Genomic DNA, 21,361 nt, shown 5'->3' with positions numbered 1-21,361 from the left:
GCAAGCGACAGTTGCTATAGCAACAGCATGCTTCAGTCTTTGTGGCGATGGGATGAAGGGGTGTTCTGGAGGAGGGGGGAGAGAGAGAGAGAGAGAGCCTGAGAGCTTTGTGAGCGTAATGTTTACTGATCATTTTTATTGTTTATTATCTCCTTCACTTGCTTTGGCAATGACAACATATGTTTCCCATGCCAATAAAGGACTTACATTGAAATTGAGAGTCAGAGAACCAGGGAGAGAGACAGGGAGCCAGAGTTTGAGTGTAACGTTTACTATTAATGTTTGTTGTTTATTATCTATTTCACTTGCTTTTGCAATGTAAACATATGTTTCCCATGCCAACAAAGCCCCTTAAATTGAAAGAGACAGAAAGGAGACACACTAGCGGGACAAGCTCTCACCTACACGAGGGGCTCTTTACTGAAAGGCAAACTGTGACAGTAGCACCAACCAGTTCAAACAAGATACACAACACCTCAGAACTCAGTTTCTAAGCTACAGAGGATCTAGTGCACTCTCCTCAGGTCCTGGGCTGCCAATGGCCACAATCAATGCACCCAGGACAGATAGTGCGCGCACGTCATGTTAAAACACCTGATTCAACTCATCAAGGTATTGGTGATCGTTGAATCAGGAGGAGTTTTTATTGTTGGGCTGGAGCAAAATAGTGAGCATGCACAAAACTTGTTGCTCTCCAGGAGCGCAGTTGGTGACTGACCACTGAAGATCGAGGTCAACAGGTTTGTTTACATTCAAACAGAGGGAAGTACCTGGTCCCCTCAGAGGGAGAGCAAACATCATGCATGACTAGACAATGTGTTGTAAATATCAACCGTGCTCCTACCCAACTGCTCTGTCCTGCTATAGGCATTAGCAACGAGTACCATGTGTTCATCCAAAGGAAACCCACAGAAGGGACAAGGTGGTGCCCAGCTAGGCTTAATGGTAGATGGCTTTGGAGATTATAGGTGTACGTAAATGTGCTGGTGTTTACAATTCAGCTATAAAATACTGTTGTTTTGCGTTTTCATAAAACTGAAGGTTGTTGGGTGCAAAGTCTACAAGGGTCTAAGTGTGCTGTGCATGATAATGCACGAGGGTGTGTATGACAGATCGATGACCTTCTGCTCCTGCCTAGTAGTATTGTACTGATCCAGTATGTGGTGACCCAGCAGTCTTAAAGGAACGATACAAGGTCCATATCACCAACTATGGGCATACAGACACAGGATGGAAACATACACCTAACAGCAAACATAACTTTGCAATTAATATATCGTAATATTGCTTAATAGCAGTCAACAGCCTGGGATAACATAGTTCCCCAGAATATCAAAGAAACAATAAGTCAGCTTGGCCTGTATATCAAGAGCACAGATGAACTAAACACTTTCTCCCCACAGGTTCTGGGGGACTGCCCCTTCCTCATCATCACAAAGAAGAGGTCATAGGTCAGCTAAGTATCTATACACAACACAAGCCCCTCTCCAGTCTGTAAAGGGGTTATGCTACTCCAGGCTACTGCAGTGGTAACATGCTTCATATTCACTACAGGGAGGAACTCCTCCTCACACCGTCTTTAGGTAAATACCCACCCAGTATTCTCCTCTCTGTTCAGTCAGGGTGGTCTAGTCTCTCCTGGCAGACTTAAACACAATCTCCTGGTGTGTGTGTGTGTGTGTGTCAGATATAAAACCAGTCCCTTTGCAGCAAGTCACAGCCCAGTAACAGTATCTTGTGCTGTGGACATTATTGCCCCTCAATCCTAGCGATTTGAAGTTGGTTTCTCAGAGACTGAAATAGCCCACAAGTCTGATCCAACAAAAATGACTGCTTTTTCTTGAGATAAGGCCAATGCTGATGTTATTATGGTTCATGTCACAACTTGCAGACTTGTTTACGTGCTGCTGTGCGTTTTTGTTGCCAACCTTACTTTGCTACCTGACAACTTTACGGTTTTTACTTTTTAATTACCGTTTATATTTTTAGTTTTTCCCTCACTCAACTTTTTTTCAATCAACTTTTTCACTCCGGACGTTTTATCTGGACATGGTTCATCAGGACTTCCAACAGCCGAAGCTAAGTAACATTAACATGATGCCTTCTAATTGCAGTCGCTGTACTCATAAAATACAGGAGAACGACCGCCTTACGGCGAGGATAGCTGTGCTACAAGCCCAGCTTCAGACGCAATCGTTAGGCAAGGGTAATTTCAGTGTAGGAAAGGATGAAACAGCGTCTGTGCCACCAGTAAGTACAGATAGTAACGTTAGTATTAATCCCCTCGCACAGTCCCCGCAGCCAGACAACTTTCTCATGGCTTCTGGAGGGAAATGCTGTAGGAATGCTCAACCGGTGTCGCTCATTCAGCCGACAGAAACTTTCAACCGGTTCTCCCCATTAAGCAGCGAGTCGGAGTCAGAGGCCGAGCCTTCTCTAGCTCTGGTCTCTACTCCTCCCGTTACGGGGTCTGAGACGCCGAAGCCTCCCACCATTAGCTCTGACAAATTGAAAACCCTAGTCATTGGCGACTCCATTACCTGCAGTATTAGACTTAAAACGAATCATCCAGCGATCATACACTGTTTACCAGGGGGCAGGGCTACCGACGTTAAGGCTAATCTGAAGATGGTGCTGGCTAAAGCTAAAACTGGCGAGTGTAGAGAGTATAGGGATATTGTTATCCACGTCGGCACCAACGATGTTAGGATGAAACAGTCAGAGGTCACCAAGCGCAACATAGCTTCAGCGTGTAAATCAGCTAGAAAGATGTGTCGGCATCGAGTAATTGTCTCTGGCCCCCTCCCAGTTAGGGGGAGTGATGAGCTCTACAGCAGAGTGTCACAACTCAATCGCTGGTTGAAAACTGTTTTCTGCCCCTCCCAAAAGATAATTGGAAAATTGGCCCTCTTTCTGGGACTCACCCACAAACAGGACCAAGCCTGGCCTGATGAGGAATGACGGACTCCATCCTAGCTGGAGGGGTGCCCTCATCTTATCTACGAACATAGACAGGGCTCTAACTCCTCTAGCTCCACAATGAAATAGGGTGCAGACCAGGCAGCAGGCTGTTAGCCAGCCTACCAGCTTAGTGGAGTCTGCCACTAGCACAGTCAGTGTAGTCAGCTCAGCTATCCCCATTGAGACCGTGTCTGTGCCTCGACCTAGGTTGGGCAAAACTAAACATGGTGGTGTTCGCCTTAGCAATCTCACTAGAATAAAGACCTCCTCCATTTCTGCCATTATTGAAAGAGATTGTGATACCTCACATCTCAAAATAGGGCTACTTCATGTTAGATCCCTCACTTCCAAGGCAGTTAGAGTCAATGAACTAATCACTGATCATAATCTTGATTTGATTGGCCTGACAAACATGGCTTAAGCCTGATGAATTTACTGTGTTAAATGAGGCCTCACCTCCTGGTTACACTAGTGACCATATCCCCCGTGCATCCCGCAAAGGCGGAGGTGTTGCTAACATTTACGACAGCAAATTTCAATTTACAAAAAAAAACCCGACGTTTTCGTCTTTTGAGCTTCTAGTCATGAAATCTACGCAGCCTACTCAATCACTTTTTATAGCTACTGTTTACAGGCCTCCAGGGCCATATACAGCGTTCCTCACTGAGTTCCCTGAATTCCTATCGGACATTGTAGTCACAGCAGATAATATTCTAATTTTTGGTGACTTTAATATTCACATGGAAAAATCCACAGACCCACTCCAAAAGGCTTTCGGAGCCATTATCGACTCAGTGGGTTTTGTCCAACATGTCTCTGGACCTACTCACTGCCACAGTCATACTCTGGACCTAGTTTTGTCCCGTGGAATAAATGTTGTGGATCTTAATGTTTTTCCTCATAATCCTGGACTATCAGACCACCATTTTATTACGTTTGCAATCGCAACAAATAATCTGCTCCGACCCCAACCAAGGAGCATCAAAAGTCGTGCTATAAATTCTCAGACAACCCAAAGATTCCTTGATGCCCTTCCAGACTCCCTCTGCCTACCCAAGGACATAAGAGGACAAATATATCAGTTAACCACCTAACTGAGGAACTCAATTTAACTTTGCGCAATACGCTAGATGCAGTTGCACCCCTAAAAACTAAAAACATTTGTCATAAGAAACTAGCAAGCTTCCAGAAAATTGGAATGGAAATTTCGCCACACCAAACTGGAAGTCTTCCGACTAGCTTGGAAAGACAGTACCGTGCAGTATCAAAGAGCCCTCACTGCTGCTCGATAATTCTATTTTTCCAACTTAATTGAGGAAAATAAGAATAATCCGAAATGTCTTTTTGATACTGTCGCAAAGCTAACTAAAAAGCAGCATTCCCCAAGAGAGGATGGCTTTCACTTCAGCAGTAATACATTCATGAACTTCTTTGAGGAAAAGATCATGATCATTAGAAAGCAAATTACGGACTCCTCTTTAAATCTGCGTATTCCTCCAAAGCTCCGTTGTCCTGAGTCTGCACAACTCTGCCAGGACCTAGTATCAAGGGAGACACTAAAGTGTTTTAGTACTATATCTCTTGACACAATGATGGAAATAATCATGGCCTCTAAACCTTCAAGCTGCATACTGGACCCTATTCCAACTAAACTACTGAAAGAGCTGCTTTCTGTGCTTGGCCCTCCTATGTTGAACATAATAAACGGCTCTCTATCCACCGGATGTGTACCAAACTCACTAAAAGTGGCAGTAATAAAGCATCTCTTGAAAAAGCCAAACCTTGACCCAGAAAATATATTTTTTTAAACTATCGGCCTATATCGAATCTTCCATTCCTCTCAAAAATTATAGAAAAACCTGCTGCGCAGCAACTCACTGCCTTCCTGAAGACAAACAATGTATACGAAACGCTTCAGTCTGGATTTAGACCCCATCATAGCACTGAGACTGCACTTGTGAAGGTGGTGAATGACCTTTTAATGGTGTCAGACCAAGGCTCTGCATCTGTCCTCGTGCTCCTAGATCTTAGTGCTGCTTTTGATACCATCGATCACCACATTCTTTTGGAGAGATTGGAAACCCAAATTGGTCTACACGGACAAGTTCTGGCCTGGTTTAGATCTTACCTGTCGGAAAGATATCAGTTTGTCTCTGTGAATGGTTTGTCCTCTGACAAATCAACTGTAAATTGCGGTGTTCCTCAAGGTTCTGTTTTAGGACCACTATTGTTTTCACTTGATATTTTACCTCTTGGGGATGTCAGTCGAAAACATAATGTTAAATTTCACTGCTATGCGGATGACACACAGCTGTACATTTCAATGAAACATGGTGAAGCCCCAAAATTGCCCTCACTAGAAGCCTGTGTTTCAGACATAAGGAAGTGGATGGCTGCAAACGTTCTACTTTTAAACTCGGACAAAACAGAGATGCTTGTTCTAGGTCCCAAGAAACAAAGAGATCTTCTGTTAAATCTGACAATTAATCTTGATGGTTGTACAGTTGTCTCAAATAAAACTGAAGGACCTCGGCGTTACTCTGGACCCTGATCTCTCTTTTGAAGAACATATCAAGACTGTTTCAAGGACAGCTTTTTTCCATCTACGTAACATTGCAAAAATCAGAAACTTTCTGTCCAAAAATGACACAGAAAAATGTATCCATGCTTTTGTTACTTCTAGGTTGGACTACTGCAATGCTCTACCTTCCGGCTACCCGGAGAAAGCACTAAATAAACTTCAGTTAGTGCTAAATACGGCTGCTAGAATCCTGACTAGAACCAAAAAATGTGATCATATTACTCCAGTGCTAGCCTCCCTACACTGGCTTCCTGTTAAGGCAAGGGCTGATTTCAAGGTTTTACTGCAAACCTACAAAGCATTACATGGGCTTGCTCCTACCCATCTTTCCGATTTGGTCCTGCCGTACATACCTACATGTACGCTACGGTCACAAGACGCAGGCCTCCTAATTGACCCTAGAATTTCTAAGCAAACAGCTGGAGGCAGGGCTTTCTCCTATAGAGCTCCATTTTTATGGAATGGTCTGCCTACCCATGTGAGAGATGCAGACTCGGTCTCAACCTTTAAGTCTTTACTGAAGACTCATCTCTTTAGTGGGTCCTATGATTGAGTGTAGTCAGGCCCAGGAGTGTGAAGGTGAACGGAAAGGCTCTGGAGCAACGAACCGCCCTTGCTGTCTCTGCCTGGCCGGTTCCCCTCTCTCCACTGGGATTCTCTGCCTCTAACCCCATTACAGGGGCTGAGTCACTGGCTTATTGGTGTTCTTCCATGCCGTCCCTAGGAGGGGTGCGTCACTTGAGTGGGTTGAGTCACTGACGTGATCTTCCTGTCTGGGTTGGCGCCCCCCCATGGGTTGTGCCGTGGTGGAGATCTTTGTGGGCTATACCCGGCCTTGTCTCAGGATGGTAAGTTGGTGGTTGAAGATATCCCTCCAGTGGTGTGGGGGCTGTGCTTTGGCAAAGTGGGTGGGGTTATATCCTTCCTGTTTGGCCCTGTACGGGGGTATCATCAGATGGGGCCACAGTGTCTCCTGACCCCTCCTGTCTCAGCCTCCAGTATTTATGCTGCGGTAGTTTATGTGTCGGGGGGCTAGGGTCAGTCTGTTATATCTGGAGTATTTCTCCTGTCTTATCCGGTGTCCTGTGTGAATTTAAGTATGCTCTCTCTAATTCTCTTTCTTTCTCTCTCTCTCGGAGGACCTGAGCCAGCCCTAGGACCATGCCTCAGGACTACCTGACATGATGACTCCTTGCTGTCCCCAGTCCACCTGGCCGTGCTGCTGCTCCAGTTTCAACTGTTCTGCCTGCGGCTATGGAACCCTGACCTGTTCACCGGACATGCTACCTGTCCCAGACCTGCTGTTTTCAACTCTCTAGAGACAGCAGGAGCGGTAGAGATACTCTCAATGATCGGCTATGAAAAGCCAACTGACATTTACTCTTGAGGTGCTGACTTGTTGCACCCTCGACAACTACTGTGATTATTATTATTTGACCATGCTGGTCATTTATGAACATTTGAACATCTTGGCCATGTTCTGTTATAATCTCCACCCGGCACAGCCAGAAGAGGACTGGCCACCCCTCATAGCCTGGTTCCTCTCCAGGTTTCTTCCTAGGTTCTGGCCTTTCTAGGGAGTTTTTCCTAGCAACCGTGCTTCTACACCTGCATTGCTTGCTGTTTGGGGTTTTAGGCTGGGTTTCTGTACAGCACTTTGCGATATCAGCTGATGTAAGAAGGGCTATATAAATAAATTTGATGTCAGAGTCAGTGGTGTAAAGTACTTAAGTAAAAATAGTTTTCTGGGGCATCTTTACTGTCTTTTTGACAGTTTTTACTTCGATACATTCCTAAAGGAAATAATGTACTTTTTAAACCATACATTTCCTCTGACACCCAATAGTACTCATTACATTTTGCACGCTTGGCAGGCAAGGAAAATGGTCCAATTCACACATTTATCAAGAGAACATCCCTGGTAATCCCTACTGCCTCTGATCTGGTGGACTCACTAAACACAAATGCTTTGTTTGTAAATTATGTTAGAGTGTGCCCCTGACTACCCATAAATAAAAAATGTTAAAAGAATGGAGGGATCTGGTTTGCTTAATATTTATACTTATATTTAAAGTATATTTAAAATCCAAATACGTTAAGACTTTTTCTCAAGTAGTATTTTACTGCATAAAGTTCACTACAGTGGAAGTCTGCTCTATCACCTCAGCCAGCTGGACAGAGACCATTTCCTGCTAGACAGCTGCTTTCACCCCCCCACCAAATCAATACAGACAAGATAAAAGGTCCCATGTAGCTCAGTTGGTTGAGCATGGCACTTGCAACTCCAGGGTTGTGGGTTCGACTCCCACAATGGACTAGTACAACTCACTGCCGTAAGTCGCTCTGGATAAGATCATCTGCAAATAAGTAAAATGTCGAATGTAAATACCAAAGCACACTCACGTCCCGCATACTCCTTGAAGTAATTTTGTTTAGAGTAAAAAAGGTTATTGCGTGGAACGTGACAGTTGACTGTGACTCTTCTACCGACTTCTAGAGAGAGACAGGCACAACAAACCTAACCTAATCTGTGACCCATGAGGCCATATCACAACAAACAGAGAAAATAAGCAGAAGTCCAAGAGGAGAAGGCATATATTAATATATAGACCGAAGGTTACAGTTCATTGAGACATCATAAGAGGTTTAAATTGGGTGGATGGTTCAGGTTACTCTGGTGTGAAGGCTAGAACCGGATGAGATTTTTTTGTGTGCAGGAAAAACATAACCTAACTCTGGCAACCGATGAACCACCAAACAAGATGAGGAGAGGAGCTTTAAAAACTTGGCAACATCGGTTAGAAGTAAAACGTTTGGCAAGACAGATTATAATCACAATGTAGTATGCCAGAACAATTCACTATTGTTTTCCTCACCATCTGTTAGCTTCATAAGGCAGAGCCATATGTGGCTCTGACGAAGTCCGATGCCAAAATCTCAAATCTACCTTATCCCATTTCAAGCAAGACTGTTGTCAGGTGAGGTGTTTGTGTTGTGTGTGTCATCCAGTGATGTGTTGCAGGCAGCAACCACTTCACTCTCAGCCTCACTTTCATCTTTAGCTTCTTTGATCTGCCAGTCTCTCTCTTTGGTGCTAGTTATCTCAAGGACATATCCCAAGGGGCTGGCTCATCCTCACTCATCCATTTATGACTGAGACCCAAGTTGACCTCACCGAGTTACCTGTGTCTGTGTGTGCGCAGAGTCAAGCAATCCCAGTGCTAACAGTAGGCAAAAGATGTGGCAGCCCTTTAACAGATATACTTGCTGATGATGAAGCAAATGGGGTAGGATATCAAAGAGTTGACTTGCTAGCTGCTAACGTTACATTGTAACAGGTGGCATTACTGGGAGGTCTAGAGACAACACAGTATACACACAAAAAACATTGAGTTCAGTTCACTAGCGGTTACTGGTAGGCTGACTGATTAAAGGGAAGGCACTACAGTTAACTGCGAGACGTTGGTTTTAATTTGTGAGAAGTTAACGTTAGCTAGCTACCAACATCAGAGACAGCGTGTCAGTAGTGTTATCTGACTGGCAAGATAGCACGTAAACAGAAGAAACTGGGGGGGTGAAGGAAAAGACAAGAAACAATAGTCATCTTGTAATTTAAATCAGTTTACACATTGTCTACTGTGGCTTTAACTACTCGCACTGGTAGCTAACTAGCTCGCTGTGTTCTGCATGGCATGACTGCATCAACAACCTCTGCAGTCACCATCGTTACTCTGCTACTAGCCATGCTGCTAGTTCTGCTCGCACGTTAAAAACAAGACAGTCCTACCCAGTTCAAATGTCTTACCCAATTCCTTCGCATTGCCTTATGAAAAGGTTCACCATTCGATTCAACGACACACTGCAATTGATGTCGAGGAGAATCGCTAGTGTTTTTTAGGAAATCGAAGTTTCATTCCCGGAATAAAATGGCTCCTGCTGACATATTCCGATACATTTGGTGACGTAGTCAAGCCGAAGCTTTGCGTTACCTCACTTGCATTCAAGACACAGGGGGCGCTCAAGTCTTCAATTTACATGGCAAATCATTCTACACCCCCAAACCATACATAAATGTATAAATGAAGACTTATCGTTGGCATATAGCCTATAACTCTGACCAAACAAAGAATTAAAAATCATAAAGCACTTTCTGGTAAGTTTATTTTGGAAGAGATAAGACCAAACGATGAGACCGTATGTACAGCCAATGTTCAATGCCTGAATATTTTAATAGAGCCCTAGTTTAATAGAGCCCTAGTCTAGTTTTGACAAACAGTATAAAAATGTTTCAATACCAACATTATCAGACAATTCATTCATCATAACAAAACCTAGCATTTGAACACTGCATTGTTGAGTAAGAGCTTGTAACTAAGCATTTCCCCGGACAGTTGTAATACCTGTTGTATGCTGTAAACGCAACAAATAAACTTTAATTTGTTTTAAAACAGGGGTGTCAAACTCATTTTGCCCCGGGTGCCGCATTCGACCTTTAATGAGGTTCGGAGGGCCGCACTGAAAATGTGTTATATTTCCTTGCTGTCAAAACTGGAATTTTTGATGCTCCAGTTTCTATTTGGTTTTAGTAATTTGAAAGTATATTGACTTCGTTCCTCCCACACTAACCTCCAGACGAGCTTCAATGCCATACAACTCTCCTTCCGTGGCCTCCGTACCTGCCCGCCCGTCCAGCATCACTACTCTGGACGGTTCTGACTTAGAATATGTGGACAACAACAAATACCTAGGTGTCTGGTTAGACTGTAAGCTGTAAACTCTCCTTACAGACTCACATTAAGCATCTCCAATCCAAAATTAAATCTAGATTCGGTTTCCTATTTCGCAACAAAGCATCCTTCACTCATGCTGCCAAACATACCCTTGTAAAACTGACTACCCTACCGATCCGTGACTTTGGCGATGTCATTTACAAAATAGCCTCCAACACTCTACTCTGCTAACTGGATGCAGTCTATCACAGTGCCATCCATTTTGTCACCAAAGCCCCATATACTACCCACCACTGCGACCTGTACGCTCTCGTTGGCTGGCCCTCATGTCATACTCGTCGCCAAACCCACTGGCTCCAGGTCATCTATAAGTCTCTGCTAGGTAAAGCCCAGCCTTATCTCAGCTCATTGGTCACCATAGCAGCACCCACATGTAGCACACGCCCCAGCAGGTATATTTCACTAGTTACCACCAAAGCCAATTCCTCCTTTGGCCGCCTTTCCTTCCAGTTCTCTGCTTCCAATGACTGGAATGAACTGCAAAAAATCCCTGAAGCTGGAGACTCATATCTCCCTCACTGACTTTAAGCACCAGCTGTCAGAGCAGCTCACAGATCACTGCACCAGTACGTAGCCCATCTGTAAATAGCCCATCCAATTACCTCATCCCCATTCTGTATTTATTTTGCTCCTTTGCACCCCAGTATCTCTACTTGCGCATTCATCTTCTGCACATCTATCACTGCAGTGTTTAATTGCTATATTGTAATTACTTCACCACTATGGCCTATTTATTGCCTTAACTCCCTTATCGTATCTCATTTGCACACACTGTATATAGAGTCGTGGCCAAAAGATTTGAGGATGACACAAATATACATTTTCCCAAAGTCTGCTGCCTCAGTGTCTTTAGATATTTTTGTCAGATGTTACTATGGAATAGTGAAGTATAATACAAGCATTTCATAAGTGTCAAAGGCTTTTATTGACAATTACATGAAGTTGATGCAAAGAGTCAATATTTGCAGTGTTGACCCTTCTTTTTCAAGACCTCTGCAATCCGCCCTGGCATGCTGTCAATTAACTTCTGGGCCACATCCTGACTGATGGCAGCCCATTCTTGCATAATCAATGCTTGGAGTTTGTCAGAATTTGTGGGTTTTTGTTTGTCCACCCGCCTCTTGAGGATTGACCACAAGTTCTCAATGGGATTAAAGTCTGGGGAGTTTCCTGGCCATGGACCCAAAATTTCTATGTTTTGTTCCCCGAGCCACTTATCACTTTTGCCTTATGGCAAGGTGCTCCATCATGCTGGAAAAGGCATTGTTCGTCACCAAACTGTTCCTGGATGGTTGGGAGAAGTTGCTCTCGGAGGATGTGTTGGTACCATTCTTTATTCATGGCTGTGTTCTTAGGCAAAATTGTGAGTGAGCCCACTCCTTTGGCTGAGAAGCAACCCCACACATGGTCTCAGAATGCTTTACTGTTGGCATGACACAGGACTGATGGTAGCGCTCATCTTGTCTTCTCCAGACAAGCTTTTTTCCGGATGCCCCAAAACATCGGAAAGGGGATTCATCAGAGAAAATGACTTTACCCCAGTCCTCAGCAGTCCAATCCCTGTACCTTTTACAGAATATCAGTCTGTCCCTGATGTTTTTCCCAGAGGGAAGTGGCTTCTTTGCTGCCCTTCTTGACACCAGGCCATCCTCCAAAAGTCTTCCCCTCACTGTGCATGCAGATGCACTCACACCTGCTTGCTGCCATTCCTGAGCAAGCTCTGTACTGGTGGTGCTCCGATGCCGCAGCCGAATCAACTCTAGGAGACGTTGCTGGCGCTTGCTGGACTTTCTTGGGCGCCCTGAAGCCTTCTTCGCAACAATTGAACCGCTCTCCTTGAAGTTCTTGATGATCCGATAAATGGTTGATTTAGGTGCAATCTTACTGGCAGCAATATCCTTGCCTGTGAAGCCCTTTTTGTGCAAAGCAATAATGACGGCACGTTTCCTTGCAGGTAACCATGGTTGACAGAGGAAGAACAATGATTCCAAGCACCACCCTCCTTGTGAAGCTTCCAGTCTGTTATTGGAACTCAATCAGCATGACAGAGTGATCTCCAGCCTTGTCCTCGTCAACACTCACACCTGTGTTAACGAGAGAATCACTGACATGATGTCAGCTGGTTCTTTTGTGTGCAGGGCTGAAATGCAGTGGAAATGTTTTTTGGGGATTCAGTTCATTTGCATGGCAAAGAGGGACTTTTCAATTCATCTGATCACTCTTCATAACATTCTGGAGTATATGCAATTTGCCATCATACAAACTGAGGCAGCAGACTTTGTGAAAATTAATATTTGTGTCCTTCTCAAAACGTTTGGCCACGACTGTAGACTTTTTCTACTGTATTATTGACTGTATGTTTGTTTATTCCATGTGTAACTGTGTTGTTGTATGTGTCGAACTGCTTTGCTCTATCTTGGCCAGGTGCAGTTGTAAATGAGAACTTGTTCTCAACTAGCCTACCTGGTTAAATAAAGGTGAAATAGAAAATAAAATAAAAAAATATATTTTATTGTTTTTATTTTTATGAAACCACCCACAGACCGGATGTTTCACACCTGATTTAAAACACTTTCTGCTTACTGACTTCTCTGTATCAGCAGTTTTCCACTATAGTACTGCAAGTATCAAATCCAACAGCACAACAGAGCACAGCAGGATCCTAAATATAGCTCATGTAAGCAAAACATCTATTTACATATTCAAAGATTTACAAAGTCAAAGTTCGATAACAAAATTAGAAAATTCATGATATCACATATCAGCCTCTGATCCTTTTAAGTGTATGACTATTTACTTTTCTGTGCAGGGGCAGGGATGTCCACAGTATTATGCAGGAACTCATAGAGCGACTTCCCATTGCCAGCATGCCCCAGAATCTGTGCTAGCCTTTCCTGGCTCAGTTTGGCTAGGTGTGCCAGGCTATCTGCGTGTTTAACCAGAGCCCTGTAGTTCTTCGCATTAACCCCTGGCATCCGAAGAAGGAAGTCGTATGGCCCAGGGTTGAAGAGGTCAACTGACTCTGCCACCGTGTCCGACTCGGCCGTAATGGCCTGGGCGGCGGCGGCATCCGGCTCGGGTCGACCTTTCTTCAGCTCCTGGAAAAGTTCTGCGGTGGCGTGTGGGGAGGGGCACCAAAGAATCCTGAGGCGGGGGAAGTGCAGGGTGAGGAGGGTCAGCTTGGAGGTGACGTCGTTAGCTGAGATCTCCTGGCGGAAGTCGGTGCGGGCCACCAGGGAAAAGGGCTTGGCCGAGTCGAACTCGATCAGCAGGACGGGCTTCCGGTAATACCGCGTCATGGACAGGCACTGGGTGTAGAGGCGTCCGCTCTGAAGCGAGCCAATCAGGTCACTGACGCTCTTGCGCTCCACACAGGTGTCGGCAGTGAGGATGTAATCACCCACCTCCAGGGTGACAGGCTCGATGTCCAGGCCGCGCCGGTGGAGGAGGGACGGGAGCTCACTGCGGAACTCACGCATGTCCACAATCACACGGGATGGCTCCTTGGGCTGCTCCTGGCCCCCTGATTGTAGAAACATGACATAACTTTAAATTACATCAACCAATCAGACTCAGATAGATGATGTGGACTGTAAGACCTAAGCTGCCCACAGTGTAATGAATCAGATAAAATGTCATCACATCACTTACCTGCTTTGCGTGTGTTGGTGGTAGAGTAAGCAGGCTCCTGACTCCTGCTCAGATCCAGGTTGGTGTCTTCTCTTCCCTCTCTCTCCTCAGGAACCACCATAGTGGCCTTCTCCCTGCAATCACACAGACACCCAGTCAGTCAGCACAGCTCACAAACTAACACATGGTATGGAAACTGCAGGATGATCATAATATAATGCAGCAGATGTCTGACCTGATGAGGTGTTCAAAGGCTTGTTTCTCTTTAGCCAGACCAGTCAGGTACCTCTGCTCCTCTGTGGAGCCACCATAGATCAGGAAGTACACCCTGAGAGGAGGAGTAAATGCTTCATGAGTGACTTCATCTGGGAAAAAAACATGTAATTCACAAGATCTGTGTAAAATGAATAAGGGGATAAAGGTTTTGTTTGATTACCTCAGTGGTTTCCCCGGTCTGGAGGCTTTGTAAATCTCCAGCTGACGAACAAAGCTGAGCTCGGCGTCATAAAGCACCACGAAACTGGGCTCCACCTCGTGCAGTACCCGCGTCAGACTGTAGGGGTCAGTGCAACCCCTCAGAGGGTGGATAACCGTCAATGGCTCTTTCAGAACACCGTAGTAGGCGTCAGACGACAAGTCTAACTTTAGCTCCTCCTCCTCCTCCTTTTCCAACAGGCCTCCCTCATCCCCACTGCTGCCCATCACTTCTCCCTCATCCCCCTCTCTGTTGCCAACCATTTGAGTCAGGGTCAGAGACGGCCTCTTTTTACTCTTTGAGTTTGGCTTGGTTGCCACCTTCCCTTTGGCTTTTTTGCCTTTGGTCTCTTTCTCAGGCTGTTGTTTCCTGGACCAACCCTGGCCCTGTTGTTTGTGTGCGTCTGGGTCGAACAGGGCATCTCTTTTGCCAATGGTGCGAGCGTAGAGTCTATTGAGTAGGGAGTCTGAGCCACGACTGATGTACTCATGAAGCTGAGCACAGGTTCTGTCATCACTGGCACAGATCAAGATGTGGCCTGGGGAATCAGACAAAGAATAGTGAGATTGACCACCTAGGACTGAACAGTTTACCAACGCATGTCATAGCTTTGGTAGGAATATGTTACGCTTTCTGTGTCCATATACAATACTTTATCTAGATTGTAATCTGCTAGTGGCTGACCTGGTTTGAGTTCAGAGCTCTTGTTCTCCTTCTCTATCTCCTGCAGCACCTCTGTCAGAGCCTCCCACTTTGGGTTCTGCTCCAGCACCAGCACCCTCTTCACCTCTGGGGCAGACACACAAAAATAATTTTCCTCAGCTCCAGAAAGCATAAAATTAAATTGTATTGTTCGCATACACATTTTTTGCAGATGTTATCGCGGGTGTAGCGAAATGTTCATGAAGCTCTTCCTCTGAAAGAAATAGAATTACATATAATATAGCCATAGAGACTGTGCTTGAATGTATATTTTGAGAGCAGTTAGTTACCTGAAGTGCTTTGCTGTTTTTCTGTGTCAGCTCCCACCTTGAGTTTCTTCTTGGACTCAGGAATGCAGTACACCCGACTCCTGGCGTTAATAAACATGGAGGTGCTGGAGTCCAGGAACAACCAGCCTGTTGAAATGAACCACAGTCAAGTGACATTTTTCCTTGAATCAGCATCTAGGGCTACCAACATAATGGAAGGGGAAACACAGAGACCTTAATATGATAGCTCTCCAATGAAACTAAGCAATGCAGTTAGCTATTCATATTCTCTTACTCGCCAAGGACAGTTCTTACAACTTCTTACCAGAGTTGCTTCCAAAGTGTTTCTGGCTGGAGCGGAGTGACTCGAGGAGGTTGAGGAAGGTGACACAGTCATACTGGGTGAGGTAGAGCAGCAGAGTACGTAAGATTTTCAGGTCCTGGACCAGAGACTTGGTCTTGGCTCCCAGCTGGTGCCACAGAGGGTCCAGGTAGTGACGGATGGTCTGGGGGTCAAACAGGCACAACAAACAGGAATATGAGAGGAAATCTGCAAGTGGTCAATAGAGTACAGTGAATGCCTTGATTTAAGTAATGTCTGGAGTAGAGGTCGACCGATTAATCAGAATGGCCGATTAATTAGGGCCGATTTCAAGTTTTCATAACAATCGGTAATCGGCATTTTTGGACACCGATTATGGCCGATTACATTGCACTCCATGAGGAGACTGCATGGCAGGCTGACTACCTGTTACGCGAGTGCAGCAAGGAGCCAAGGTAAATTGCTAGCTAGCATTAAACTTATCTTATAAAAAACAATCAATCTTAACATAATCACTAGTTAAACTAGTAATATCATCAACCATGTGTAGTTATCTGGCTTGTCCTGCGTTGCATATAATCGATGCGGTGCCTGTTAATTTATAATCGAATCACAGCCTACTTCGCCAAACGGGTGATGATTTAACAAGCGCATTTGCGAAAAATAGCACTGTCGTTGCACCAATGTGTACCTAACCATAAACATCAATGCCTTTCTTAAAATCAATACACAAGTATATATTTTTAAACCTGCATATTTAGTTAATATTGCCTGCTAACGTGAATTTTTTTTAACTAGGGAAATTGTGTCACTTCTCTTGCGTTCTGTGCAAGCAGAGTCAGGGTATATGCAGCAGTTTGGGCTGCCTGGCTCGTTGCGAACTGTGTAAAGACCATTTCTTCCTAACAAAAACCGTAATTAATTTGCCAGAATTGTACATAATTATGACATAACATTAAAGGTTGTGCAATGTAACAGAAATATTTAGACTTAGGGATGCCACCCGTTAGATAAAATACGGAACGGTTCCGTATTTCACTGAAAGAATAAACGTTTTGTTTTCGAAATGATAGTTTCCGGATTTGACCATATTAATGACCTAAGGCTCGCATTTCTGTGTGTTATTATATTATAATTAAGTATATGATTTGATATTTGATAGAGCAGTCTGACTGAGCTGTGGTAGTTAGCAGCAGGCTCGTAAGCATTCATTCAAACAGCACTTTCCTGCATTTTCCAGCAGCTCTTCGCTGTGCTTAAAGCATTACGCTGTTTATGACTTCAAGCCTATCAACTCCCGATATTAGGCTGGCAATACTATAGTGCCTATAAGAACATCCAATAGTCAAATGTATATGAAATACAAATGGTATAGAGAGAAATAGTCCTATAATTCCTATAATAACTACAACCTAAAACTTCTTACCTGGGAATATTGAAGACTTATGTTAAAAGGAACCACCAGCTTTCATATGTTCTTATGTTCTGAGCAAGGAACTTAAACGTTAGCTTTTTTACATGGCAAATATTACACTTTTACTTTCTTCTCCAACACTTGTTTTTGCATTATTTAAACCAAATTGAACATGTTTCATTATTTATTTGAGACTAAATAGATTTTATTGATGTATTATATTAAGTTAAAATAAAAGTGTTCATTCAGTATTGTTGTAATTGTCATTATTACAAATATATACAAATCGGCCGACTAATCGGTATTGGCTTTTTTTTGGTCCTCCAATAATCGGTATAGGCGTTGAAAAATCAGAATCGGTCGACCTCTAGTCTGGAGACGAGCAGTGTGCAGTCATATTTTTATATCACTAACGCTAATATGAAGAACACTAAATGTACATTCACGTTGAGTTGTGTTATGTATACAATAGTTATTGCTGAACTGCAAGAAGTTGTAGTTAGTTTACTCCAGTGGGTATTGATGCTTAATTCCTATGTAGCCTACAAGTCTGACCTTTTCGAAGGCATTCCCAAGGGTATTCTCCAGGGAGAGGTCCTCTGCCTCCAGCGTGGGGTTGTAGCGCTTCAGCTCCTTCAGACAGGCGTTCATGATGTCCAGGACAGAGCTCTGGATGGCCCTCATGGCCGGGGTCAGAGACACATGCAGCTCCACCACCTCTGGCTTGTGTCTGTCCAAAACTGAGTTCACTGACGCCTGGAATCTGAGAGAGGCGGGGAGACAGAGAGAAAAAGAGAGAGGTGGAAGCAGAGAGAGAGAACTATCCATCATCATCAATAATCCAAGAAGTTACCACACAAAGGAGTAAAAAATGTCATAAAATGGGCTCCCCCACCTACCTGGGCCAGAGGAAAAGTTTCTTGACAAAGAGGTTCCTCATGACTCTCTCCACCTGACAGAAGCCTGAGGAGAAGGAGGTGGCCTTGTCTGTGAAGGCCTTGATGAAGCCTGTCTTATTCTTCTGTCTGAACAGTCTCAAGATGAAGGCCTCCTGGCAAGACTCAATTATCTTATGAGCCCGGTACACCAGTATACCTGGGGAAAACAGAGAAAGTTGTGGGTCGATGTAAACAAGGTAAATAAATAAAGTGAAGCAGCACAAACAGAGAAAGGATAGTGCTTAGACAGAGAGAGCAATACGAGTGTCCTTTTGAGCAACTCCATCGTAGGGCATTATTTTCACCCATCCCAGTCTGATTTGTATCCAGGACCGTTTGGTACCATTATCCATACTAATATAACATAACTGGTATGTCAAAACTCTAGTTTTGCCTACACTATATACTGACCCGAGATGAGGTGTGCAGGTATCCTGTCAGTGAGGAAGTCCACCACTAGGATACGGCTGGTGACGAACAGGACCCCTCCCTGTGTATAAACTTCGTAGCGCTCTGTACTCTGGACATCACTGGTCACTGTCTGGGGCAGGTGGCTCACTCCCTCAGCTCGCAGCTGCTCTGTGAAGAACTCCTAGCAGAGGAAATAGAAGCACAAATAGGAACATGGGTTATTGGTTACTGTTACAAACGTTCTACATAGAAAGACATGTAACGTTACTCAAACTTCACCTAGAGTTCGTTTCATGCAAGATCTGCAACCAAGATCTCCATCATAGCTGAAGCCCTCCTGATACAAGCTTGAAAGTCAAGCAGGTGATGACAAGTAGCCGCCTATGATCGTTGTGTAACGTTGCCCCCTCCTGAACTGGGCCCCTGACCATTCGTTCCCCTAGCACCGCTATTATTCACCCACCTGCTCGGGCGTGGTAGTGTTCAGCAGCAGCACCAGACTCCCCTCCTCGGAGTACACCCGCATGAACTGCAGCAGGATGCGGTCTATCCCCATGCCCTCCGCAGTCACCAGCAGCCCGTCCGAGCCAAACAAACTCAGGAACATCTCCGTCTCAAACTCAAGTAGTTGACCAGCCATCTCCCTCCGTGTACTGTGAGTTGTTGTCCGTAATAATGTTGCTCAGTCAGTCAGACAATATAGCTTGAATGCTATCTAGCTTGCTAGCTATACAACATGGAAGTATTATGCAAGAACGAGTCGGTAAAGAAAATACATTTAACTTGTTTGCTAACTAAACCTGCTTTCGGTATACCTGCATATCATCAGTTGTAAGAAAGTAACCACAGGTGCATAAATTAGGAGTTATTCGGAGCTTCATTGTATTAGCCTGCACATCCCACCAATGTTTTGGAAATCGCATATCCGGTCACCGTAACGGTGAAGCGGGAACAAGCTACAGGATCTTTAGCGCCATCTGCTGTAGTGGAATAGTAACTATATACAGTAGGAATGTGTACATTATCCATCATACATACTGGACATGTACCGCACAGGAGCCTAGTGAGAGGAGGACGGCTCATAAATGTCTTGGATGGAGTAAATAGATTGGTATCAAACTCATGAAAATCACGTGTTTGATGTGTTTGATACCATCCCATTCATTTCGTTCCAGCAATTACAATGAGCCTGTCCTCCATAATTAAGGTACCACCAGCCACCTGTGATGTACTGTACAACCCACCTTATTATCATGCATAGTGTCCACCTTCAGGGGATTTTGAGAGCCAGCAGGGAAATGCAATCAGCTGACAAAATCTACAATATTTACCAATAACAAAACACAAATGATTCCTCTGGTGAGGCATAGGGGAACACAGCAGTGAAAAGACAATGACAAGGTAGAGTGGTTGCATAAGTGTGTATGTTGTGCTGCTAAATTGTACCCAGTCGGGCTATGTTCTGTGCTATGTCCTGCCAACCCACGTTTCTCCATAATCAGTGAAGAGGCAGTGTGTAATCGTAGCTCAGAACAGGACAGGCTTGTAAATGGCACTGGAGGAGGAGGATAAGGAGTGGGGGAGGGTTCTGTCTGCTTCAGACAGCACAAACACCCCCCCCCCCCCCCCCCCCCCCCCACAAACACACACACACACACACACACACACACACACACAGCTCTTGCTCCTCCAACCCTGGCTCTCCTAGTCAGATGGAGATGTTGTTGACATGACTCACCTCAGTACTGTAGCTATTTAACACTGTGACCTGCATTTACATGCTTTAATATTTACATTCGTACCGGTATTCACATTTTGGTGCACGGTGAGACCTACAGAAAATGATTTATCCTCAGAATAGTCAGTTTGTTTCACCTCCACCATAAAATATGGGTAAATAGCTGTGAAGCACTTCCACTTAACAACACAGAAATAGATAGTTCCTTTCTCTTGTTTTTCTTAAAGTGAAGTGGCCACAGAGACGGAACTTAGGCAGGTGTGAGGCTTAAACCGTGCTTGTGGAATACCTCAATGGATCACAGGCATCAATGTTTCAATAGGTTAATCTCCGTGGTGCAGTCAAACATATGATCCTCCAGGGTAAACAAACTATCTGCTGCCTGACTGCCCTAAAAGTCTGTTACATCACTGTCATTGTGGGCCTCTTCTGGCAGGAGATCCTTCTCTCGCACGACATCATTGAACTTCAGTCAGCTTCAGTCAGCAGTTAACCTGGAAACTAAACTGAATATCACTCCATTTCATCACTATTCAGTGTTGATTCCAGGTCATACAGCAGCAGGCAATGTAAGCAATGTGTATAGAAAGCATACAGTATGTAAAGTAAGAGAAGTCATGCCCTGTTCCAGAATGGCCTTTAGAGAGCACTAGAGCACTGTTTTACTGTTGCTCAATCTCCATAGTTCTCTAGTCTACTGCTTTGTTCCACGATGTACTGTAGAACTCTAATGTTTACAGTCTGCACTTCTCTAAAAACCCTTTTCCTGTTCTGAGGATGTATTCAAGTGTGTAATGTCAAACATGACGAGACTTGATGAGGGTTTGATGAGAGCAAAAAGTGATTAGGATTAAAGAGACAGAAAGACTAGGGAAAACTAGGCAGCTGATCACATCTTGATTACATTTCCCTTCCTGTTTCATGAAGTGGGATCAAATGATCCATAAACATGCTACTTATGACTGTATAGGTCCCCAGGTCCCAGGGGATGTTATAGATGCAAATGGATGTGATAGATGCATCTATCACATCCATTTTCCACTCAAATTTATCTCCCTATAGGATGAGTAAAAAAAATACTATTTGTCAGCTCGTACCTTGCAGTTTCCTGACATCATTACTGATTGTGT

At 44.3% G+C, this 21,361-nt stretch overlaps 2 protein-coding genes across 3 annotated transcripts in view; both read right to left on the bottom strand.

Moving 5' to 3' along the window:
- Positions 1 to 9,585, bottom strand: part of mrtfba (myocardin related transcription factor Ba) — a 47,172-nt gene extending 37,587 nt beyond the window's left edge. For both annotated transcript variants that reach the window (XM_029764896.1, XM_029764895.1), the window contains exon 1: positions 9,348 to 9,585. The gene's annotated coding sequence lies outside the window, so the exon portion shown is untranslated. The remainder of the gene's footprint in view (positions 1 to 9,347) is intronic.
- A 3,237-nt stretch (positions 9,586 to 12,822) lies between these two features.
- On the bottom strand, positions 12,823 to 19,442 carry ercc4 (excision repair cross-complementation group 4). The gene is made up of 11 exons (XM_029764894.1): positions 18,957 to 19,442; positions 18,494 to 18,674; positions 18,044 to 18,239; positions 17,700 to 17,907; positions 15,734 to 15,914; positions 15,430 to 15,555; positions 15,122 to 15,226; positions 14,399 to 14,975; positions 14,198 to 14,290; positions 13,984 to 14,096; positions 12,823 to 13,855 (listed from the first exon to the last, which is right to left on the bottom strand). Exons 1-11 carry the CDS (start codon positions 19,131 to 19,133, stop codon positions 13,122 to 13,124), a joined length of 2,691 nt encoding a protein of 896 aa, XP_029620754.1. The 5' UTR covers positions 19,134 to 19,442; the 3' UTR covers positions 12,823 to 13,121.
- Positions 19,443 to 21,361: the final 1,919 nt, after the last annotated feature.

This window comes from Salmo trutta, chromosome 10 (assembly GCF_901001165.1).
Source record: "Salmo trutta chromosome 10, fSalTru1.1, whole genome shotgun sequence".
Taxonomy (NCBI): domain Eukaryota; kingdom Metazoa; phylum Chordata; class Actinopteri; order Salmoniformes; family Salmonidae; genus Salmo; species Salmo trutta.
The sequence above is the reverse complement of the archived record's forward strand: the minus strand, read 5'-3'. Positions and strand labels throughout refer to the sequence as shown.